Consider the following 19,845-nt stretch of genomic DNA (forward strand, 5'->3'; position numbering starts at 1 on the left):
ACATAATAAGCATGTATTTTACAATAAAATTTTCAATAGATTTTACGTAATTTTTAATCAAATTCTAATTGATTTTAAACATTCGGAAGTTGATATAGATAGTAGTCATTTCCGTTACCTTGCAGCATTAGAATATACTTTGTATGAGAAATATTGTTGTCGTACAATTTAATCCTTTTGAATGTAACAAAAAGCTCTAATCGGTTGAATTTACTTTTGTTTAAAAAAGGTGATACTTCCATTTGCCTCGTTGTACTTATTAAATAAAATTAATCTTCAATGTTTTCTTTCCAACCTCATAATCAGGTTTGTATTATTATCGTTAATATATGAATAATCATACAAAAATGTTTAAATTTCATACATTATTTAGTATATAAAGTTTCAATTTTGCGAAATAACTAATGTGTTAAATTTATATCCTCTGCTTCCCCTAAAAGTACTTTTGTAAATTTTATTTTATAACCTTATATTTATTGTATTAACACAAATTTGTGAAATTTATACTATTTTACATATGGTTTATTTTATTTAATTTTGAAAATTATATAAATATATTATTTATTTTAAACTTTGTATTTCTGAAAAAAAAAAAAAACAATTATTATTTACTATTTTTAGGTGTTATATCATCTGGGACAATTAACTTCAGTAATTAATCCAAAATCTACGTTATGTTCAGTTAAAATTAAAAAACAAAATGAGCTTAAAAAATCTGTGGATAGTACTTCTCATAGTAACTTATCCAAAGTAAGTTATTGTTTTAATATATTGCATATAATCATAATAATAATTTATTAAGTTTATGTTTTATTTTAGGTTACTAAAACTTATGCTGATATGTTAATAGACAAATTGTGTATGTTTAATATAATTACAATGCTTAATACAAAAACAAATAATGTCTTGTTAACATTAGATAAAATTTCCATGAAAATTTTTGAGAAAAATGTACAAAAGAATAATAAATGGAAGGTATCATATGCATCAGGGTTAAATTTTATGGAAAACAAACAAAAATATCTTTATAAGCAGTGTGCTGAAGAAGTTATTTTACCTTCTCTATATTTGTCATCTAAAAACCATTATAGAACATTATGTACCTTTTGTATTAAAAATCCATTTAATTGTCATATACAAACTCGTGGTTTTAGAACAAAATATAATGTAAAACCTGGATCAAAAAAAGAATCATCATTTACAAATAAATTTAAGAAATTTATTGGTTATTTTTCTGAAACAGTAAGATTATATATTATTTGTTATTTACATGAATGATACATATATATTATGAATAATTTCCTTCATAGAATGCAGGAGTAGTTCAAGTTTTGAAAGAAAAAGACTTGGCAGCAATTAAAAATTTATTGAATAATCAAACATTAACAGAAGAACAAAAGAAAATAATAGTGGCTTTTATTGAAGGGTATGAAACAGGAGTTAAACGAACTTCACGTGGAAGTCAAAATGCGAAGTGGTGGAAAACGTTTTCTTCATTTTTAACAATATCTTTTGCAGTATTTTTCTGGTATGTAGGTATGTAAGTTGAGGTACCTAACAGAATTCTTATAATAATTTATTTACTTTTTAAATAACTTCATTTTGATATATTTTCTTGTAATTGTTAAGCACCATTGTAATATTCTGGAAGTTATTAAAAAATTATGTTACTAAAGTAAGACATATTCACAACTTCAAAATAATTAATATAAAGAAACACAGTAATACTTAAAGAATATTAGTGAACTTCAGTTTACCAATAATAATGCAATTTTTCTTATACTTTCATTGTTATAGTTTATGCATTAGGAGGTAATCTGCGATTTTCATTTGATTCTATGAAAATTAGACCAGAAACAACAGACTTAACTTTTGACGACATTAAAGGAGTAAGTAAATCATTTTTAAGATTCTAATAGTGAATTTTTTTACTTCACTAAATAACGTGTATTCGTTTATTTATTTATAATTAGGTTACAGAAGCAAAACAAGAATTGAAAGATATAGTTGAATTTTTGAAAAATCCAGAGAAGTTCTTCGCTGTTGGTGCAAAATTACCTAAAGGTGTATTATTAGTAGGACCACCAGGAACTGGAAAAACGCTATTGGCTAGAGCAGTAGCTGGTGAAGCAAGTGTTCCATTTTTTCATGCAGCTGGACCAGAATTTGAAGAGATTTTAGTGGGACAAGGTGCACGTAGAATGAGAGACTTATTTAGTAAGTTACAAAAAAGAAATGTTTTGAAAAGAAATGAATATTGAAGAAAATATTCCTACAAATGAAGAAAAGAGATGTATCTTTTAAGCCGGGGTCACACGATTGTTGAAACTACGGACATTGTGATGTGCGTCGATATTGCAAACTGCAGTTACACGAGTGTTGCTTTTCAGTTTCAAGCATGTTTTCCGACCTCAATATTTCAATATCTTGCTATTTTCATTATTTCAATATCTTGCTATTTTCAATATTTCAATATCTTTTACAAAAAAAACGGACGTCGAAATTAACATTTATATCATCAAATCGCTATAAGTATGCAGAATGTAGTAACAATGTACGGATCAAGTGCTTAACACACGTCATAACGATCGTTAACAATAAAATACTACTGTAGATACTGCAACGTGCAACGCAATATCCGTATTTTGAACGTTTGTATGATCTCGATCTTAAAGACAATATTTGAATTTTTTAGTTTTATAATTTAATTATATAATTAAACTGATTTACTTTTACATATCAAATATATATTACAATTAATTATAATTAATTATAATAAAGAATTAATTATAATTAATTCTACTATACTATGTATATCAAAATCTCTATATGCTATTTATAATTGAATGTTATGATAATATTGCTTTTCATGATGTTTATTTATATATTTTTTTATTTATATCATGACTTAATGAATATCCCTAATTAGCAATTGCAATATTTTAAATATTTTCATTTTTTAAATTATAAAAACACTATCTAGAAAAGTTATTTATTTATTCTTTTACATTCTAAATATAATTCAAAATTTTTAAATGATAACGTCATTACATAATATTTATACAAAATTTTAATATTATATATATTTCTTATATTATGAAATACAATTTCAATGAAAATATTTTGAAAAAATTTTACAATTTATTTATATAATTCTTATTATTACTTTGTTCAGAAGCAGCAAAAGAAAAGGCACCTGCTGTAATATTTATAGATGAAATTGATTCTGTTGGTTCAAAACGAACATTTTCAACTCTTCATCCATATGCAAATCAAACAGTAAATCAATTACTTACAGAAATGGATGGGTAAACTAAAAATTTTAATTTTTTATCTGGCTGCATACAGAATAATTTTAGGAATTAGTATGAATCATATGTGAAAACAGGGAAAATTGATAGAAGAAGAAATTAAGAAGTTAATAAGAATTATTTGGCATAATATGATGTTTTTTCATATATGGTAACATAAGAAATATAATTTTTTTAATATACATTTTGTAATATATTTTTACCATTTCTTAAATATTATAAGGAGAAAAATTTAACTTATACAATATATGCATATTATACTTGCTCATATTGAAGTTAATCGAATGAATGTAGCATGAAAAAATAGTACTAATTAAGTCAATTGATTTCCTTTTCTATTAGTTTTCTTTCTTTTCTTTTTCACTCTCCCCCCACTATCTTTCTCTTTATTACTCATATTTAGTAGAGACATAAAATAAATAACATTTTAATATTTAGAGTTTCATGTTTAATTTTGTAATGTTATATGTCGATTTTATATAAAAAAAGGGAAAAAAAAATAATCATCGAAAATTACCTAGTTTTTATATTTGTAGATTCCTTAAAAATGAAGGTGTTGTAGTACTAGGTGCAACAAATAGACGTGATGATTTGGATCAAGCTTTATTGCGACCTGGTCGATTTGATATCGAAGTATTTGTTTCTATACCAGATTATTCAAGTCGAAAGGAAATCTTTGATTTATATTTATCAAGAATATCAGCAAAAAATGTTGACACAGAATATTTAGCAAAATCAACTGTTGGATTTACTGGAGCTGATATAGAAAATATGGTATTTATTTATTTTACATTTTCCTTTATAGTATTTGGATAATTTATTTAATAATATAATTATTTAAAAGGTAAATCAAGCAGCTTTAAGAGCTGTTATGAATGAAGATGAACATGTAACAATGAAACATTTAGAATATGCTAAAGATAAAGTACTCTTAGGTCCAGAAAGAAAGGAAAAAATTAATGACATGGAAACTAATACTATTACAGCATATCATGAAGCAGGACATGCATTAGTTGCATATTATACTAAAGATGCAATGAGAATACATAAAATTACTATTATATCTCATCGGCAGTCTTTGGGACATGTAAGCATTATAAGTTAATGATTACTTTCTATTGCTATTACGAAATTGTTTAAAACTTGTCCAAATTTTATAGACTTCACTTTTACCTAATAAAGATGAATATTATGTGACGAAATCTTCATTACTAGCTCAAATGGATACTGCAATGGGTGGCCGTGCTGCAGAAGAATTTATTTTTGGTCCTGATAAAGTAACAACAGGAGCACAAGCTGATTTTAAGGTACTTTAATATAATTTATATTTACATTGATAATTTTTTATTACATTTAATATAAAAATTTGAAAATAAATTATGAAAGCTTGGAAAACAAATTCTTATTAAAGAAATATTTCTGATTTTATTATAAATAAAGAAAATTTGGAATATAATATCATATCATAATTATTAGTAATGATATTTCTTAGGCTGCAACTAATATAGCAGAAAAGATGGTGAATTTATATGGTATGTCCGAAAAAGTTGGTTTTGGACAGCGCATGGGAGATAGAACAGATCAATATCAATTAGGTCCTAACAAAAGTGATCTTATAGATAATGAAGTGAAGCGCCTCTTAGAAGTAAAGTTTCTCATTATATAATATTAATTCCATATATTACATTTTATATTTTTATATTAAAATTTATATATTTTCCATTTTAGGAATCATACGAGCGAGCAAGACACGTGTTACAACAGCATGCAAAAGAACTTAAAAAATTAGCAGATGCTTTGATAAAGTACGAAACATTAAGTTATAAAGATGTAGAATCAATCATCAGTGGACAAAATTATCCCAACTGAAGTTTTTAAGAAACTTGAAAAAATCAACTACGAATTATAAAACCATCTGAACATGTATTATATTTAACGAACTTAAATTCAATTTAAAATGACAAGTACAATAAATTATTTCATGCAGTATCACACTTTATAATTGCAGTTTATATTACTTTATTATAACAATTACATTTTACAATTTTACATAGTTGTAGAATTATGAAACTTCAATTAAAATATATCAGACTTTTTAATGAAAAACTTCGTAATATATAACTTATTTCTTTATTTAATTATTTATCTTTTTAAGATATCAAATTTATATAATAGTCCATGAAAATTTATTTTTCTTTACCAATTACTACCTCACAGAGTTTTTGTAAATTATAACAATATAGTAATATGTCAAAAGGAGGTATAAATGTAAATTATTATACATAATTATATATAAAGCTAATATTATATATAATTATGTACTTGAATAACATTGCTTATGTTATTTAAATTTATAAAAAGATGTCAATTTTTCATTTACAGAAAATGTATCAGTGCTATTATTATTGTCGTATAAATTTCATTGTTTGTAACATTGAATGAAAAATATAATTTTTCTTGATGCATATATTTTTCAGTGAATTTTTGACTTTACATTAAAAATAAAAAATGGCGAAAATTTCCTATAAAAAATAAGGAAGCATTTTTAATTTCATTATATTTTATAACAATTTCGATTGAAAATTATTTATAATTTCATTAAAACTGTACATGTTAAACATGCTTTGAAGAATTATATTATTTAATTTTCATCGTCATGCAATTATTTAATTAAAAGAAGGTATTTTTGTCTATACAAAATATCTAAAATAGTTTAATAGTATTTAGATTATAACATTAACATTTTATTTACCATTGTAGATATTATTAATTATACAAAATTATATATGTATCCACATATATCACATTTCGTATAATTCCTATCTATTTCGTCATTACATGATACAGGTCACTTATTATTGCATCTAAATCTACTTTTCATATATTATTATATGACTATGTTTTATTAATTAATTCTTATGTCTTTCATTTTATCTAGAATTTATAGAACATTAAAATACGAAGTAATAATGCCTAATATCACATAATAAAAAAATGTTTTCAAAATAAAAGAATATGAAATTCAAATTTACGTTTTGAATAAATAATTTGCATAAAATATATATTATGTTTACATATAAGCAAATATGAACTAAGGAATTTATAGTATTCATACAAATATCACAGTTTACAAACTTTCAAAAATTATATAACAATTAAAATTCTTTAAATTATTATCTATTCTATAAATTATTAATATTGTTATAAAAATTAATAATCTAAATTACTAATTGATAATTACCTGACATTAAATACGAGATATGAATTTGAAAAAATTAAATTTTATTCTACAACAAAATAGCGAATAAATCAAATAATAATGAAATCTGTCACATATTCGTTATATTTATGTAAAATTATAGATCATTATTTATGTAACATATAGAAATTTATGTAATATCATCAGTAACGTAAATATTTTCATATTAAGGTAAATTTTGCATGTAGGTTTAAACTTGCACGCTACATTTTTCAACAAAAAAAAAAAAGAAAAAAAAAAGAAAGAGAAATTACTTTTATTAACATTTTAAATACAGAATGAATTTTATAAAATTTATAACGTATAATACAAAAGTATTATAACATGAAATTAATTAATGTAAAAACCTTCTTTCAAATGTAATTAAAAATGTCTGTATGAAATGACACATAATATTACTTTAGTTGCTAACAAATCGAATATAAAAGTTCATCTAAAATTGCGTAAATTGTTTTAATTTAAAAAAGAAACTCTTAAAAATAAATGCTTCGTAAGAATAAATTTAGTATATAAAAATAATTTAGAATATAAAGTTTTATGTATGATACAAAATTTTATAATACCAAACTCAAAAAAGCAAAAATATTTATGAAAAAATAATGACAGGAAATTATCATCGTCTTATAAGGAATAAAGAGGGAACTGCATTTGTTATGTTGCTCTTTAATGATTTTTTTGCACTTTTTTTTAGTAAAAAAGAATTTTTATTTACAAAGCAAAATAAATTGCCAGTGACACTAGCACACGCAATGGGAATACCGCTTTCCTATTGCTTGATTTAGTCTACCTGACATTCAACCATACAAAATGGGTAGAGAAATTTGTTTTTTTTTTTCTTTTTTCGTTAACGAAGCAAAAAGATCTTGAAGAATCAAAAAAAACGATCCTTCGAAGATCGATAAGCCTCTCAAACAGCATTAGAGCCGCATAATATCGCCAGGTTTACTTCTTTTCTTTAATGTGGAAAGTAATACAAAATCTTTGACAAGAAACAAAACGCAGATCGTTTAATGTGGCAAGATTACGTATATTATAAATATATTTGACGGAAAATAAGCAAGGCGAGTTTTTTCTTCTCTTTTAATAATTACCAATAAGATCAATCTGCAAGCAACGTACTTTGTTTACACGTACTTCTTGTTTTTTCGTGCAAATATATTCCGTGTATTTTTGAATTACTTTGTTGTGTAAGATAATGTTAATTCACGACGACGTTGAAGAACAGAAAACTCGAATTAAAACAAATCAATAGAATTTGAATGATGTTTTAAAAATTAAAAAGAAAAAGATCTTCGTGATAATTTATGATCGATGGATCTTGTTTTATGAAAATTATTTCATTCTACGTTTTTTTAACTGTGATTGATAAATTATTGCATTCTATAATTACGACATATAATATTTTACTGACCTATAAAATTGTCCTACCCCATGCAATATTGTTAATATCCGAGTAATTATTCATTTGTACTCCATTTTTTCTCCGTCGAAATTTACTTTTCAATTTGAGAAAAATCAAATATTAAGATAATTGATACCTGCATGAAACTTTTGTTATAAAAAAACATTGTCATACCGTGAAATTATACACTAACGTGATGAAACAGATAGATAACAAAAGATATATAAATAAAGTAAAACAAATGAATAACCGACAAACTAACAAACTTCCGATGGAGGGAAAAAATACAGTGCAAAAGTTAGATCGTATGGTAATTTAGTTATACCATGCCCGTTTAAACAATCTTGTCCCATCAACGTATTTTCATTTTTCATCGAAATAACATAGTATTTAAAATGATGTTTGCGATTTTGTATGTAGACAAGATCGTCATTATTATTACTTTGTCGTTTAAATATAACTATATCTATTGACTGTCTGAGTAAATATGATTGTATATGTTTCAATATAATTTGTTTCCGCTGTTTTATTTTTAATTTTTTTTTTTTTTTATTTTAGAAATCGGTGCTGTTACATTACAGATGTCTAGATACCAGTATCAATTTTGACGATTCGCGTTTGTTCATGTGTTTGGGCCTAAGTTCGATAATTTTGTAGTATTAATTTCCGTCCTTTTTTTTCTTTCCTCTTTCTTTATTTGACAAATAATGGATAGTACGATTATTGCACATTGTAGTCTCGTAAAAATGTTTCACGTCTTTTCCGTGAATAGATCGATATCTGTATCTAGATAAAATCAAATTGTAAATTAAACAGCACAGACAAACCCTGATTACACGATAATATCGAATAATTCCTACCTAAAATCTTTGTGCGTACAACAACAAGTAATATCGTAGTACATATTCTTTTTTACTTACGAGTTACAAAGATCAGTACTATTATAGAAATTTCCAAGATCTTCGATCATTTGGTCAAGTTAATGAAAGTTATTTATTTACACTTAATAACTTCCTATACTTGCTCGATTTATATTCCCCGTTAATTTCTCTTTCTTTTCTTTCTTTTCTTTCTTTTCTTTCTTTTCTTTCCGCTTTTTTTTCTTTTTTCCCCTTTTCTCTTTTTTTTTCATTTATTTCACAACCTATAGAAGGTCGAGTCCTCTTTTCTTTCCGTCCATTTAATTAACCACTAGTTTCAAATCACTACTTGGTTTCACAAATCGAATGGTTTTTTATGTTTGTACAGTTCACAACTCGCCTTACAATAAGATTACCGTCGTATTAGTTGTTTTAACAGTTTAGAATATTTGAAACTACGTTGTAACTCATTTCATAGAAAGAATGTGTTACTCGCTGTATTTCAGGCTGTGTGGGAAACTAACTTTTTCTTGTTGCTTATAAATGTGTGATGCAATTACCAGAAATATTTATTAACCCTTTGAAGTATTGCTAATTTTCACTTCTTTTTACTGTTTTCTCTCTTTTCAATTAATTTTATTCCGTTTCAGTAATTCAAATCGAGATATAAAAATATGCTTAATTGGCATAATCATGCAAAGTACCTTTCTCGAAAAATCTTGCTCGATTTTCTATCTTCCATTTATTTTATAAACTTTATGATATGCCGAAAGATTACTTTTGCAAAAATGTTGTCCCGTTAGAAACATAAGAAACTGTTTTCCAAACGATCAAATCATATTGGTTCGATGCATGCTTCAAAAGGTTAATACAAACGTGCAGGTTACAAATTCAAAATCTTGATTACATGCGTAACATTATCTAGATTCACGGAATTCGAAATTCTTCGGATTCCCACATACGATTATTTAGTTACGGTACGTGAAATGGCGATTAAAAACCGGTATTAGCAATGTAGTGCCTTATATGGCAATAGCATAAACCAAAAAACGTATTCGAAATATTTCTGGTCAATTATAACGTTACGAAAAATTACAAGTAAAATAAATATATAGAAACTAATCAGGTAGATACAAAAATGTAAATTTCAAATGAATCGTTATTTTTAACATACCTTCTTTTCCTTATTGTCACAATAATCGCTTATTTGATTGTTAACAAGTTAATCGATTAACGAGAACACGAAGTTTGGTTCATGCTATTTGTACGTCAATAGTAACTTTCAAAGAACAAGATTTCACAAAAATCATACTATATAATATTTTACATGGTGTTAACTTTCGTAACTCCATATAATCCTTTACAGAATGATAATATAGAATTCTTGCAAATGTCGTGAGTTTGTGATCATTTGCGAGTAAATAACATTTACCCCATATTTTTTTTATAAAAATCTAATACTTTACGATGTGAAGTGCATCATTTAAGACGTCGGCATGAAAAATAATTTTAAGTGATGAAATTCATTCAACCACGATCGACGTACAATCCGTTTCCACGTGGATTTTCTATGAAAGATCTTTTTCTGCTTTGAAAGCTAAGTAACCACGATGCGTTAGGAATAAAAATCGATTAAACAACTATCCAATTCATAAAATTCTCGATCAAGAGCGCCATAGAAAAATATAAATTGGCGGTGTATTTATGGTAATTCGGATTTCATTGACGAATAAAACGACATACCAGGAAGACCCGCCATAGCAATAATTATTTAGCACTATTATCGATGTAGAATCCAGTACGTTACATAAATACGCAATTTTACGTCTTTTGAAGCACGATATTTTTTTCTTCGCTTTATTTTTTATTTAAAACAAAAGTGCTCAAACTTCAATTTCTCATATTGTGTGAATTTTTATCAATTTTCGAGAGAAAAAACTAATACTTAAAAGTAACTTTGAAATAACGATTTGGAATCTTACTTAAAAAGAGCTTATGGTAACTATGAGTTTAATAAGTATATTAATAATAAAATTCATAGCACAGCAGGACAGAATTAGAAGGAAAAATATAAAAGTTAATGAACAATAACAGCGATTTTATGAAGTTTGAATACTTCTGATCTAAAATGTGATATTTTGTCAATCAAACACAAATTTGACAAATGTATACAAATATGAGGTAAAATAAAACATTTACAAATTTACATACTTGCTCTTCGACCATTTCTCGGCCAGAAAAAGCGTACTACATACTGGGTTCAATACCGATTGTTATGTAAAAAGAAGCTCACCAATGTCCAGCAGGTGATCGTAAATATTTCTTAGAAACGCTTGGATAACAAAGTCGCAATAACGCGTTCTTAAATGACTTAGAAACAAACGTTTCGAAACGACGAATATAAAGTATTTATATAAAATCAACTTCCATTTATTCGAATCTCAAATACTTCACAGCGACGATCGCTCTATTTGAGCAACTTCTTCGTCATATTTTTCACACTTGTAAACTCAATGTTCCACCAAAGACACCCAAGACTCCACTGGAGACACTTTTTAGTTTCACTAGTGGCAAATTTAAGAAATGTACAGTGTTCAAAGATTTATATTTGCATCACAGTGACTCCTTTCTCATTTTTCTTACTTTAAAAGATAAGCAATACAAGTCTAAGGAGAATATGATTGGCAGTTAATTATTCTGCTCTTTATGTTGTGAATTAAATCATAATTATAACTGCATCAAAATTGCGTTTATTTCAGTAATCAATATTTTTTTCTATTTGAATTCTATTATAAATTGCTTTCATTATTACCTTCATATAGTGTAACAATTAAAAAGATTAGTTCTGTTAATATTCTTCTTATTATGTACCATATGGGTTGTAATGATTTAAATGTTTTAATAAACGATTAAAATTGACAATTTCACGTAAATCATAAGCTCGGATTGATGCAATTTTATGTGATCACTGTGACATGAATTATTTCATATTAGCATAAGGAACTAGGATTTGTTGAGTAATTCTTTTATACTGCCACTATTATGCTTTGCATATTAAAATGGAATACTTATGCAAAGTATGGAGTCATGTGAACATACAATTTAAGAATTATTTTTCCAACCTTTGGTAGATCACTATGCAAAATCACAAGAAACCCATGAATTATTTCTGTATATGCTTTCAACGATTAGGCTCTGTCACTTCATTAAATAAAGGTGTCAATGAATCAACATCTTGTAATCCATCAAAATTACCAAGTGGGTCTAAATCGTTCGTTTCTGTATCAGTTTCTCCAAGAAAATTGGCTTCAAGCAAATCCACAACATTCCTACACAAACTGCTAGAGGCAGATTCATTAGCAGTTTCATTGTGTAAGTTTAAAGAGTTTAAAGTAGGACTTGAAAGCATCGGTTCATTAGTCTCCTGATAAGTTTCTTGCGATTGAACTGTATGCAATGGTGTTGAAGGATATGATCTTGATCCATTACTATCTTCTGTATAAGATGGTGTATATGTTGATACTGGCACAGGTAATGGTGTATTAGGGTAGGAGCGTGACTGTATTATTTTTTGTAAAGCTCCACCTACTGGTATATCAAGTACATTTGATGGATCTAATATATCCTCTTCTGATAAGTTTAAATTTGAATTTGGTAAAGCATCCAACACTATTGAATTGTTTTCTATTAAACCTTCTTCTGCAGGTTGCTCTGGCAGAATTTGCAAACTCTGAGTTCCTTCTTCATCTAAAATGTTTAATATGTTTGTTATGTTCTCAGGTGTAATTTCTTTGTCACTCATTAAGAAATTTTGGTCATCCGATATAAAATTTGGATCAACATCATCAAGCAAATATGTTGAAGGTCCTTCTGGTTGACCCATTGATCCAAAATCATTGAACTCACTAGGTACTGGTGTAGGCGCTATAGAACTGCTTGTAGATGGATTAAAACTCTGGCTTTGGAAGGATGATAAGCAATGTTGCGCTGAAATAGGTGACATTAATGCTGGATTGACCATTCTATGTAATGGAACTGACTGTGACCTATAAAGTTCATTGGTAAATTGTTTATTGTTATGAAACAATTCACTAATTTCTTGATCAGGTTGGCTTTTTTGATAAACATTTTTAATTTCTTGCAAATTTTCCTGACTTGGATAATTAATAAGTAACTGTTTTTGCGGTGCTAAATCAGAAGATAAAAATGCAGTACACTGTGATCCTTGCCCTTCTCTTTTTGGTGTAACTGAAATTTGCGTTGTACTGCTATCCACCTGCACTTCCGACGATTTGGTAGAAATCAACGGTAACTGCGGCGTAGATGATGCTTGTCTAACTAGTTCTGGACCACTTGTGGGAACAACAAAGGTATCATTTTTACTAGTGTAAGGCATACTGCAAGATATTGAACGAGATAAAGATTTATGAGCACGGGCTCTAGAACTACTAGCTTGCAAATTACTTCTTGAGCGTGGCACAGGTGTATTTCGCGGTGAAACAAATGGACTGGCATTTGCAGAATTAGATTTGAAAGCGCGACCATTAATTGGTGAATGTGGGCCTGGCGATATTGGCGTAAAATTAAATATTCGACGACGTGTGTTTGGACTTTGTGGAACTGTATTAGTAACAACATTCAAGTCTTGGACATGTTCTACGACATTTGTTTCAAAACTGACTCTTCGTCTGGTATTACTTTGATTCGAATGATTTAGTAATGTTGGTAATATTAAGTTATGTTTTTGAGTAATTTCACGTTTTTCAACATTTTGTCTAATAATAGTAGCAGGTAATACATCAACAGGTGCATGTACAGTTCCACCTTTCAAATTCTGTTGTAATATTAATCTTAGTTGCGAAACTTTATCAGATCTTGATATTTGTTCATCAATAGCAATGGTATTTGCTTCGACGTCTGAACTCGATGAATTACTTTGTTGAAAATACTGTAATAATTCTTCCTCTTGTTCTTGAGAGTTATTACCTCCATTCAAATAATCATCTAAAGCATCCGAATCAACAGAGCCAAGTTTCTCGGTTTTACCTGCAAGATTTGAATTTTCTTGCAATAATCGAATCTGGTCTTTAGTTAAAACTGTAGATCCCTCTGTTGCATTTGAACTAGACTCAAAACTGCTGGGGCAACCATTTACTTTAATGCAACTTTTGGAATATGTTGATGATTCGTTATCACAGTTTTTGGTAGGCTGATTACTAGCAACCTCATTTGTTTTACACTTGGTAGGCTTTAGATTACCAGCTAGTATCACCGAAATTTTCCCGGGACGTTGTATAGATGTAAGCTTAGGCAACAATACATTGGAATGCTCTACATTCTCTTGCATCTGCTGTTCTGTAAGTTTTGTTTGTTTTTCAGGACTTGTTTCTGTGGGTTGATTCAATACAATTGGATTGGCACGCTTTCTGGAATTTTTGGGTTTGATATCTCGCTGTGTATTTACGCAGTTGGTCATTACTACACTAGGGTTGCTATTATTCTGTATGTCTTCAATCGATTGTACCACTATATTATCACAGTTGGATTCCAGGGAGATGTTACATGGCTGACTACTAGCTTTAAGAACTTTCTTCTGCCGATTGGTTACTACAGCAGATGAACTGAATTTATTTAGTGCATTCTGCCCGCTTGATACATTTGTACCTTGAGATGATTGGTTAGATTTAGTTTTTTTATTTCCCTTATTTGTCCCCATTTTATTATCAACAGTCTTCTCTTTGTTCTGGTTCTGAAATATTTAAGAAAAATTATATTTATAAATAATTCTTTTTTTTTATAATACATTCCTTATATTATAATTGTAATTCATTCAGATATCTCATGTATCCAAAAAATATTTCTTTTATATATAAGAAATACTTCTTTTACAAATAATTACTATTTACACTGTTATATATTAGAAAATACTTTATACCTGCATTACAGCATCAAGATGACGATGTTTTTGATCCCTTATATGTTCTCGCTGTTGTAGCTTTCGTTGCAACTGTAATTGTGCTTCTCTAAGCTTCCCAGACTTTCCACTTATAGGTGTTGCACGCATATCTGTATTCAAATCTGAACATATAACATAAGTTGTAACATATATTTTCCAAAGTTGCTTCTAAAGTATGTATTAGTTATCAAACCTTTATTTGTTGATGTATTAGAATTTCCTGAAGCACACAATATGCATACAGCAGATAGAGATCGAGTATCAACACACAGATTATCAACAAGATGACGTGCTAAGGCACTCAAAGTTGGAAATTTCAAGCCTAACAGACTCTCTGCCCATTCTCTAATCAATGTAGATGCAGCTCCCAACATTTCTTCAGTAATATTTTCATCTACTTCATCACCCTAAACATTTGAAACAAAATTATAAAATATCTAAGTATGTTTAACTATAACATAAAATATATCATAAAATATATAATATATAATAGAATTTAAGAAATATATAATTATGACTTATATATAACATTTTAAGTTTTATAATTAATTTTAAATATATTAACTCTTACAGTTTGAGTGCCAGATATATTAGGTAATGTTGGAGGATCCAATTTAACTCTTTTGCGCATTCCAGCATAACAGTAACGTGAATTGCCTCGTGTGCCCAGTCTACGTGGTCGAACTCTTGGATATACTTGCTTCATAACTTTACCAAAATCAGCAGTTGATAAAGGTTTCATAGAATTCCGCATACAATACATACTGTGAGCAAATTAAAAACAAATATAAAATAACAAAATATGCTTTTAATTTATTATTTCATGCAATACTAATACTATATCAGTTTCATTAACTTAATGATATCAGTATTCATAAAGTAACTTTTAAAATATACTGAATTTAAACATCTTACTTATATTCATCATAGACTTCTTGTTTTGGTAAAGAAACATCTGGATCTTCTTCTAAATGTGTTTTAATCCACATAATAGTTTGATGAATTTCATAACGATTTCCTAACGGATTTAATGGTTGTCTCAAAGGATCAACAGTTCCTCCAGTATTAGTCAATGATAATGGAAGTTTCAGGTACAACAATAATTTTTCTTCTATTTTCAGTTGTTCGATTTGTGAAAAGATTTCTTGAATGCGTACTTTTGATTCTTCACTGCACATAAAAATTAATAAAATTATTGTGTATGATGCTTCACATATATTTTATAAAATATGTATTCTTTCAAATGATAATTAAATAAAAACATATTTAAAGCTTTTGAAGAATTAGCATAAATCATAAAAAATTGTACTATATAATCAATAAATAAAATTAGTGTACATAACAATAATATAAATAAAGTACCTTATTTAAGTTTATTCTTTATTCTTAATATATTTAATTAAAGAAGTTTTATTTATAAATTTTTTAAATTTATTTACTAAAATTCCTTTTTTATTTATTTCAAAGAATATTTTACATATTCTATTTCATATATAAATTATAAAATTACATATTTGTTCTAGTTGGCTATTAATGAATTTATATGTTTGTTTTATGATAGAATCTTTAATTTTTTAGTATTATCATAGCATGAATTTAAACTAATTTTAAAATATATTTCTATGTCAACTTATTTCATTATTTCAAAAATATGTAGACTTGAGAATAGTTTGAATTATAAATTTCAAACAGAATCAATACTTCTATTACTTTAAGTCATTTGATTTCCATAAAAATTATTACTACAAATGATACTGTAGAGTGAGACTACACAATTTTGTTATAACATACATTATTACTTAAAAAAGGAAATAATATAATCTGTTTTAAAAAAATTCTATTGAGATGCATTTTATGTATCAAATTAAAATAAAAATATTTAATTTAGTTTGTTCTTCCTAGTTTAAAATGTGCGTGTGTGTGTAATCACTTGTGTGTTATACATTCATAATTATTCTTGTATTGCATAAAAATGTGTTTAAAACAAGTTTAATCTTATAATAATAATTTTTATACATGAAAAATACACTTTTCATTTGATACACATTTTGAAACATGTATGTGTTAATACAATATATAAATAAATTAAATTTCACAATTTCAAATTAAGTAAATCTAAGACTAAAGAAACATATAAGAAATTAGAAGAAAAATGTAATTGGTAGATTAATCTAATTTATTTATTAAATTCCAAAGTATACGAAACAATTAATATGTATAACATTAAAAATTCAATTTAATAATTTAAGCATTTATAGTAATTTTTTTTAATGCCAAGTTTCTTTCTTCAATAACAATAAATAATAATAAATTAACATAAATATTATAATAATAAACTAATTCTAAATGTAACTTATAATATAAACTTTCAAATAATTTAATAACAAATTGTAAATTTGAAAAGAAAATTTTTCAAATATAGAAAAGTAAAAGCAAAGCACGAGAATAAAAAGAAAAGAAAAAAGTAGATAGGTGGGGAGAAAACGAATGAGTGAAAAAGCACGGGAATGAGAGAGTAAGAAAAAGAAGGAGAAAGAAGTATAAGAGAATAAGAGAAAAGGAAACAAGAAGAAAAGAGAAAGAGAGAACAATTGAATTAACCTGATGCTATCTTCGATCATGAGCCGAATTTTGTCGTACTTGGTGGTTGTGCCATGATTTGCCAAGGCCGTGAACTTGGCCGCAATGATATCTTGAAGTAGGTCGTCGTCGTGGAAGCCGTTTGAAAATCTGCCGGCAGCCGGTCGCTGACTCGACTGTAGTTGCTTGTTAGTATCATTAATGCCGGCATTGATGCTACCGTCACCATTCTCGAGGGAAACGTCAGTTCGTTCCTTCTTAATTCGCCTGCCGTCGAACGCGCTTTCGTCGGCATTAAGCTCGATTCTTGCGGGTGGTTTGCTGACGCAGGGCTTCGTTTGATCATGGTTATCAGTACTCATCGTACCCCGTCAGCGGAGGCGCTTCGATTATGTGTGTAAAAATTTATCACCTCCCGTAGGACGACGCGAGTACCCTACCATTTTGTCAGAGTCAGCTGGACTACTTGTTAGCATTGCACTCCCGGTGATTATACATGAGCGCCATTTGAGACCCTCCACTCGCGCGGACCGACAAATCGCCGAAGCGCATACAATATGAGAATAACCACGAATCCGTCATACCGATCTCACGCGCAACATTTTACCCATGCCTTTTGGCATAGTTCATTTTGGCGGAATGCACTTATGCGCAACCCATGACGAACTTAAATTCCAGGATTAGTGGACGGTCTACCAGGCACGGAATCCGAGCACTTTGCGCGTTCTTCAATCGTCATAGATCTTGCGCTTTGTCTTATGGGTACATCACTTCATGTCGCTTTCTCCTATATGATAAGACGCGTTTCCATTAAATTTATACTTTCTTTGAAAAAGCCAATAATCATTGGTAACTTTTATTTTTAACAAAATTTATCAAACTAGACTGAATTTACATTTTTTATTTATATACATACATAAATATTTTATATATTTTATTAATACAAATTTCTATAATTTTTTTTATAGAAAATGAAACAACATTTTTTTTAGTAATTATAAAAAAATATAAATTTCGTTCGTTGCAATGCTGCCCAACTTAATTCGACAATATCATATTTCTTATTGGATAACCATTGGTTTTATGTACTATAATTATAGAAGAATTAAATAGAATAATATGATTGGTTAGACAATATATTTAGTAATTAAAAAACGCAAATTTTATTTAAGCAATGAACGTAATTTTTTATTAAATTACATTAAATTGAATTGTAAATTCAATAAAATGGAATACAAACTTAAATATCTGTTATAAGTACTTCTATGTTACTGTAAAATTATGTACAAAAGATAAGATTAGTTATAAAAATTTAGTTAAAAAACAAAAAATAATGTAATATTAATAATAATTTTGAATAAATTATTTTTTACTACAGCCAATTCTAGTACCACTTCTGCTGAATATCGTGGCAACATTGCTTATATGAAAATCAAGAGTTTTATTTTCTATAGTGGTATTTTATATTTGAGATGATAGTATTTTTTTTATAAAAAATCATGCTAATATGCACAATTTATATCAATTATATACACCATTTTTATTGAATTATATATAAATAATACATAAATACACCTACAATAAATAAAAGTAGTATAGAAATATACTAATAATTAAAAATGTATTTATTTTATGGACTCGGATTTATATTTTAAATATTTACAATGTTTTTAAGAAAATATAAGCGTTGAAATTGAAAAATTTTTAAATTGATAAGAAGAATATATATGTATATTTCAGGTTAACAAAACTTAAAATAGACAGAAGTATTAATATGAAGTTAAAGAGGTTAAATGAATATGTGAGAAAAAGGTTAGAATAATTAGTTACTTAGAAAGCTATTTATTAAAGAAGAATTACGTAGTCAATTACAAAATAATGTTATAGAACAATATTATAATTGTATGAATAGAACTTTTTGTATTAGTTACTTATATATATTAATTTACGTAAAATTTGTTTATAATTTTCAAATTATAAAATTTGAGATCCCAAATTAACTTCATTTATGGAAGTACAGTATTTACCCTCAAAAAATTATATGTAAAGCAAAATTATTAAAAAATTCTATGTATAATAAATATGACCTTACAATTACAAAAATTTATGTATGATAATTGTAATGGTTTATATATAGTAGATTTATACATTATAATATTAATACTAACAGTAGAATATTATTAATATTAACTTGAAATGTGTTGAAAGTACTATAGATTCTATTAAATAAATGTGTTATTAAACACAAAAATAAAGATCTACAGAGTTAATGTAAATAAATAATACTTATGTATATTATTATACTTATCCATTTTTCTTATACATTAAAGAATTTGAGGTTCTTATATCAACTCTAGGATGCTTAAGATTTGAAAAAGTTTAAGGCCAATTTGAGGGAAGGTTATTTTTTTACACAAAAGAAAATGTTGAAAATGTTATTTTTTTGTTTAATTTATGTTTATTTATATAATAAAGTA

At 27.0% G+C, this 19,845-nt stretch overlaps 2 protein-coding genes across 2 annotated transcripts; one reads left to right on the plus strand and one right to left on the minus strand.

Moving 5' to 3' along the window:
* Nucleotides 1-279: 279 nt before the first annotated feature.
* Nucleotides 280-5,241, plus strand: YME1L (ATP-dependent zinc metalloprotease YME1L). Its single transcript, XM_017904514.1, has 12 exons — nt 280-306; nt 622-750; nt 820-1,242; nt 1,311-1,536; nt 1,798-1,889; nt 1,974-2,217; nt 3,176-3,308; nt 3,848-4,085; nt 4,156-4,398; nt 4,472-4,618; nt 4,804-4,956; nt 5,040-5,241. Exons 1-12 carry the CDS (start codon nt 280-282, stop codon nt 5,178-5,180), a joined length of 2,196 nt encoding a protein of 731 aa, XP_017760003.1. The 3' UTR covers nt 5,181-5,241.
* A 6,772-nt stretch (nt 5,242-12,013) lies between these two features.
* On the minus strand, nt 12,014-18,083 carry LOC108550698 (DNA-binding protein RFX7). The gene is made up of 6 exons (XM_017904510.1): nt 17,390-18,083; nt 15,704-15,958; nt 15,360-15,552; nt 14,982-15,195; nt 14,768-14,910; nt 12,014-14,581 (listed from the first exon to the last, which is right to left on the minus strand). The coding sequence occupies exons 1-6, from the start codon at nt 17,728-17,730 to the stop codon at nt 12,014-12,016; spliced, it is 3,714 nt and encodes a 1,237-aa protein (XP_017759999.1). The 5' UTR covers nt 17,731-18,083.
* Nucleotides 18,084-19,845: the final 1,762 nt, after the last annotated feature.

The sequence above is a fragment of the Eufriesea mexicana genome, unplaced genomic scaffold (assembly GCF_001483705.2).
Source record: "Eufriesea mexicana isolate 0111107269 unplaced genomic scaffold, ASM148370v2 scaffold2913, whole genome shotgun sequence".
NCBI lineage: Eukaryota > Metazoa > Arthropoda > Insecta > Hymenoptera > Apidae > Eufriesea > Eufriesea mexicana.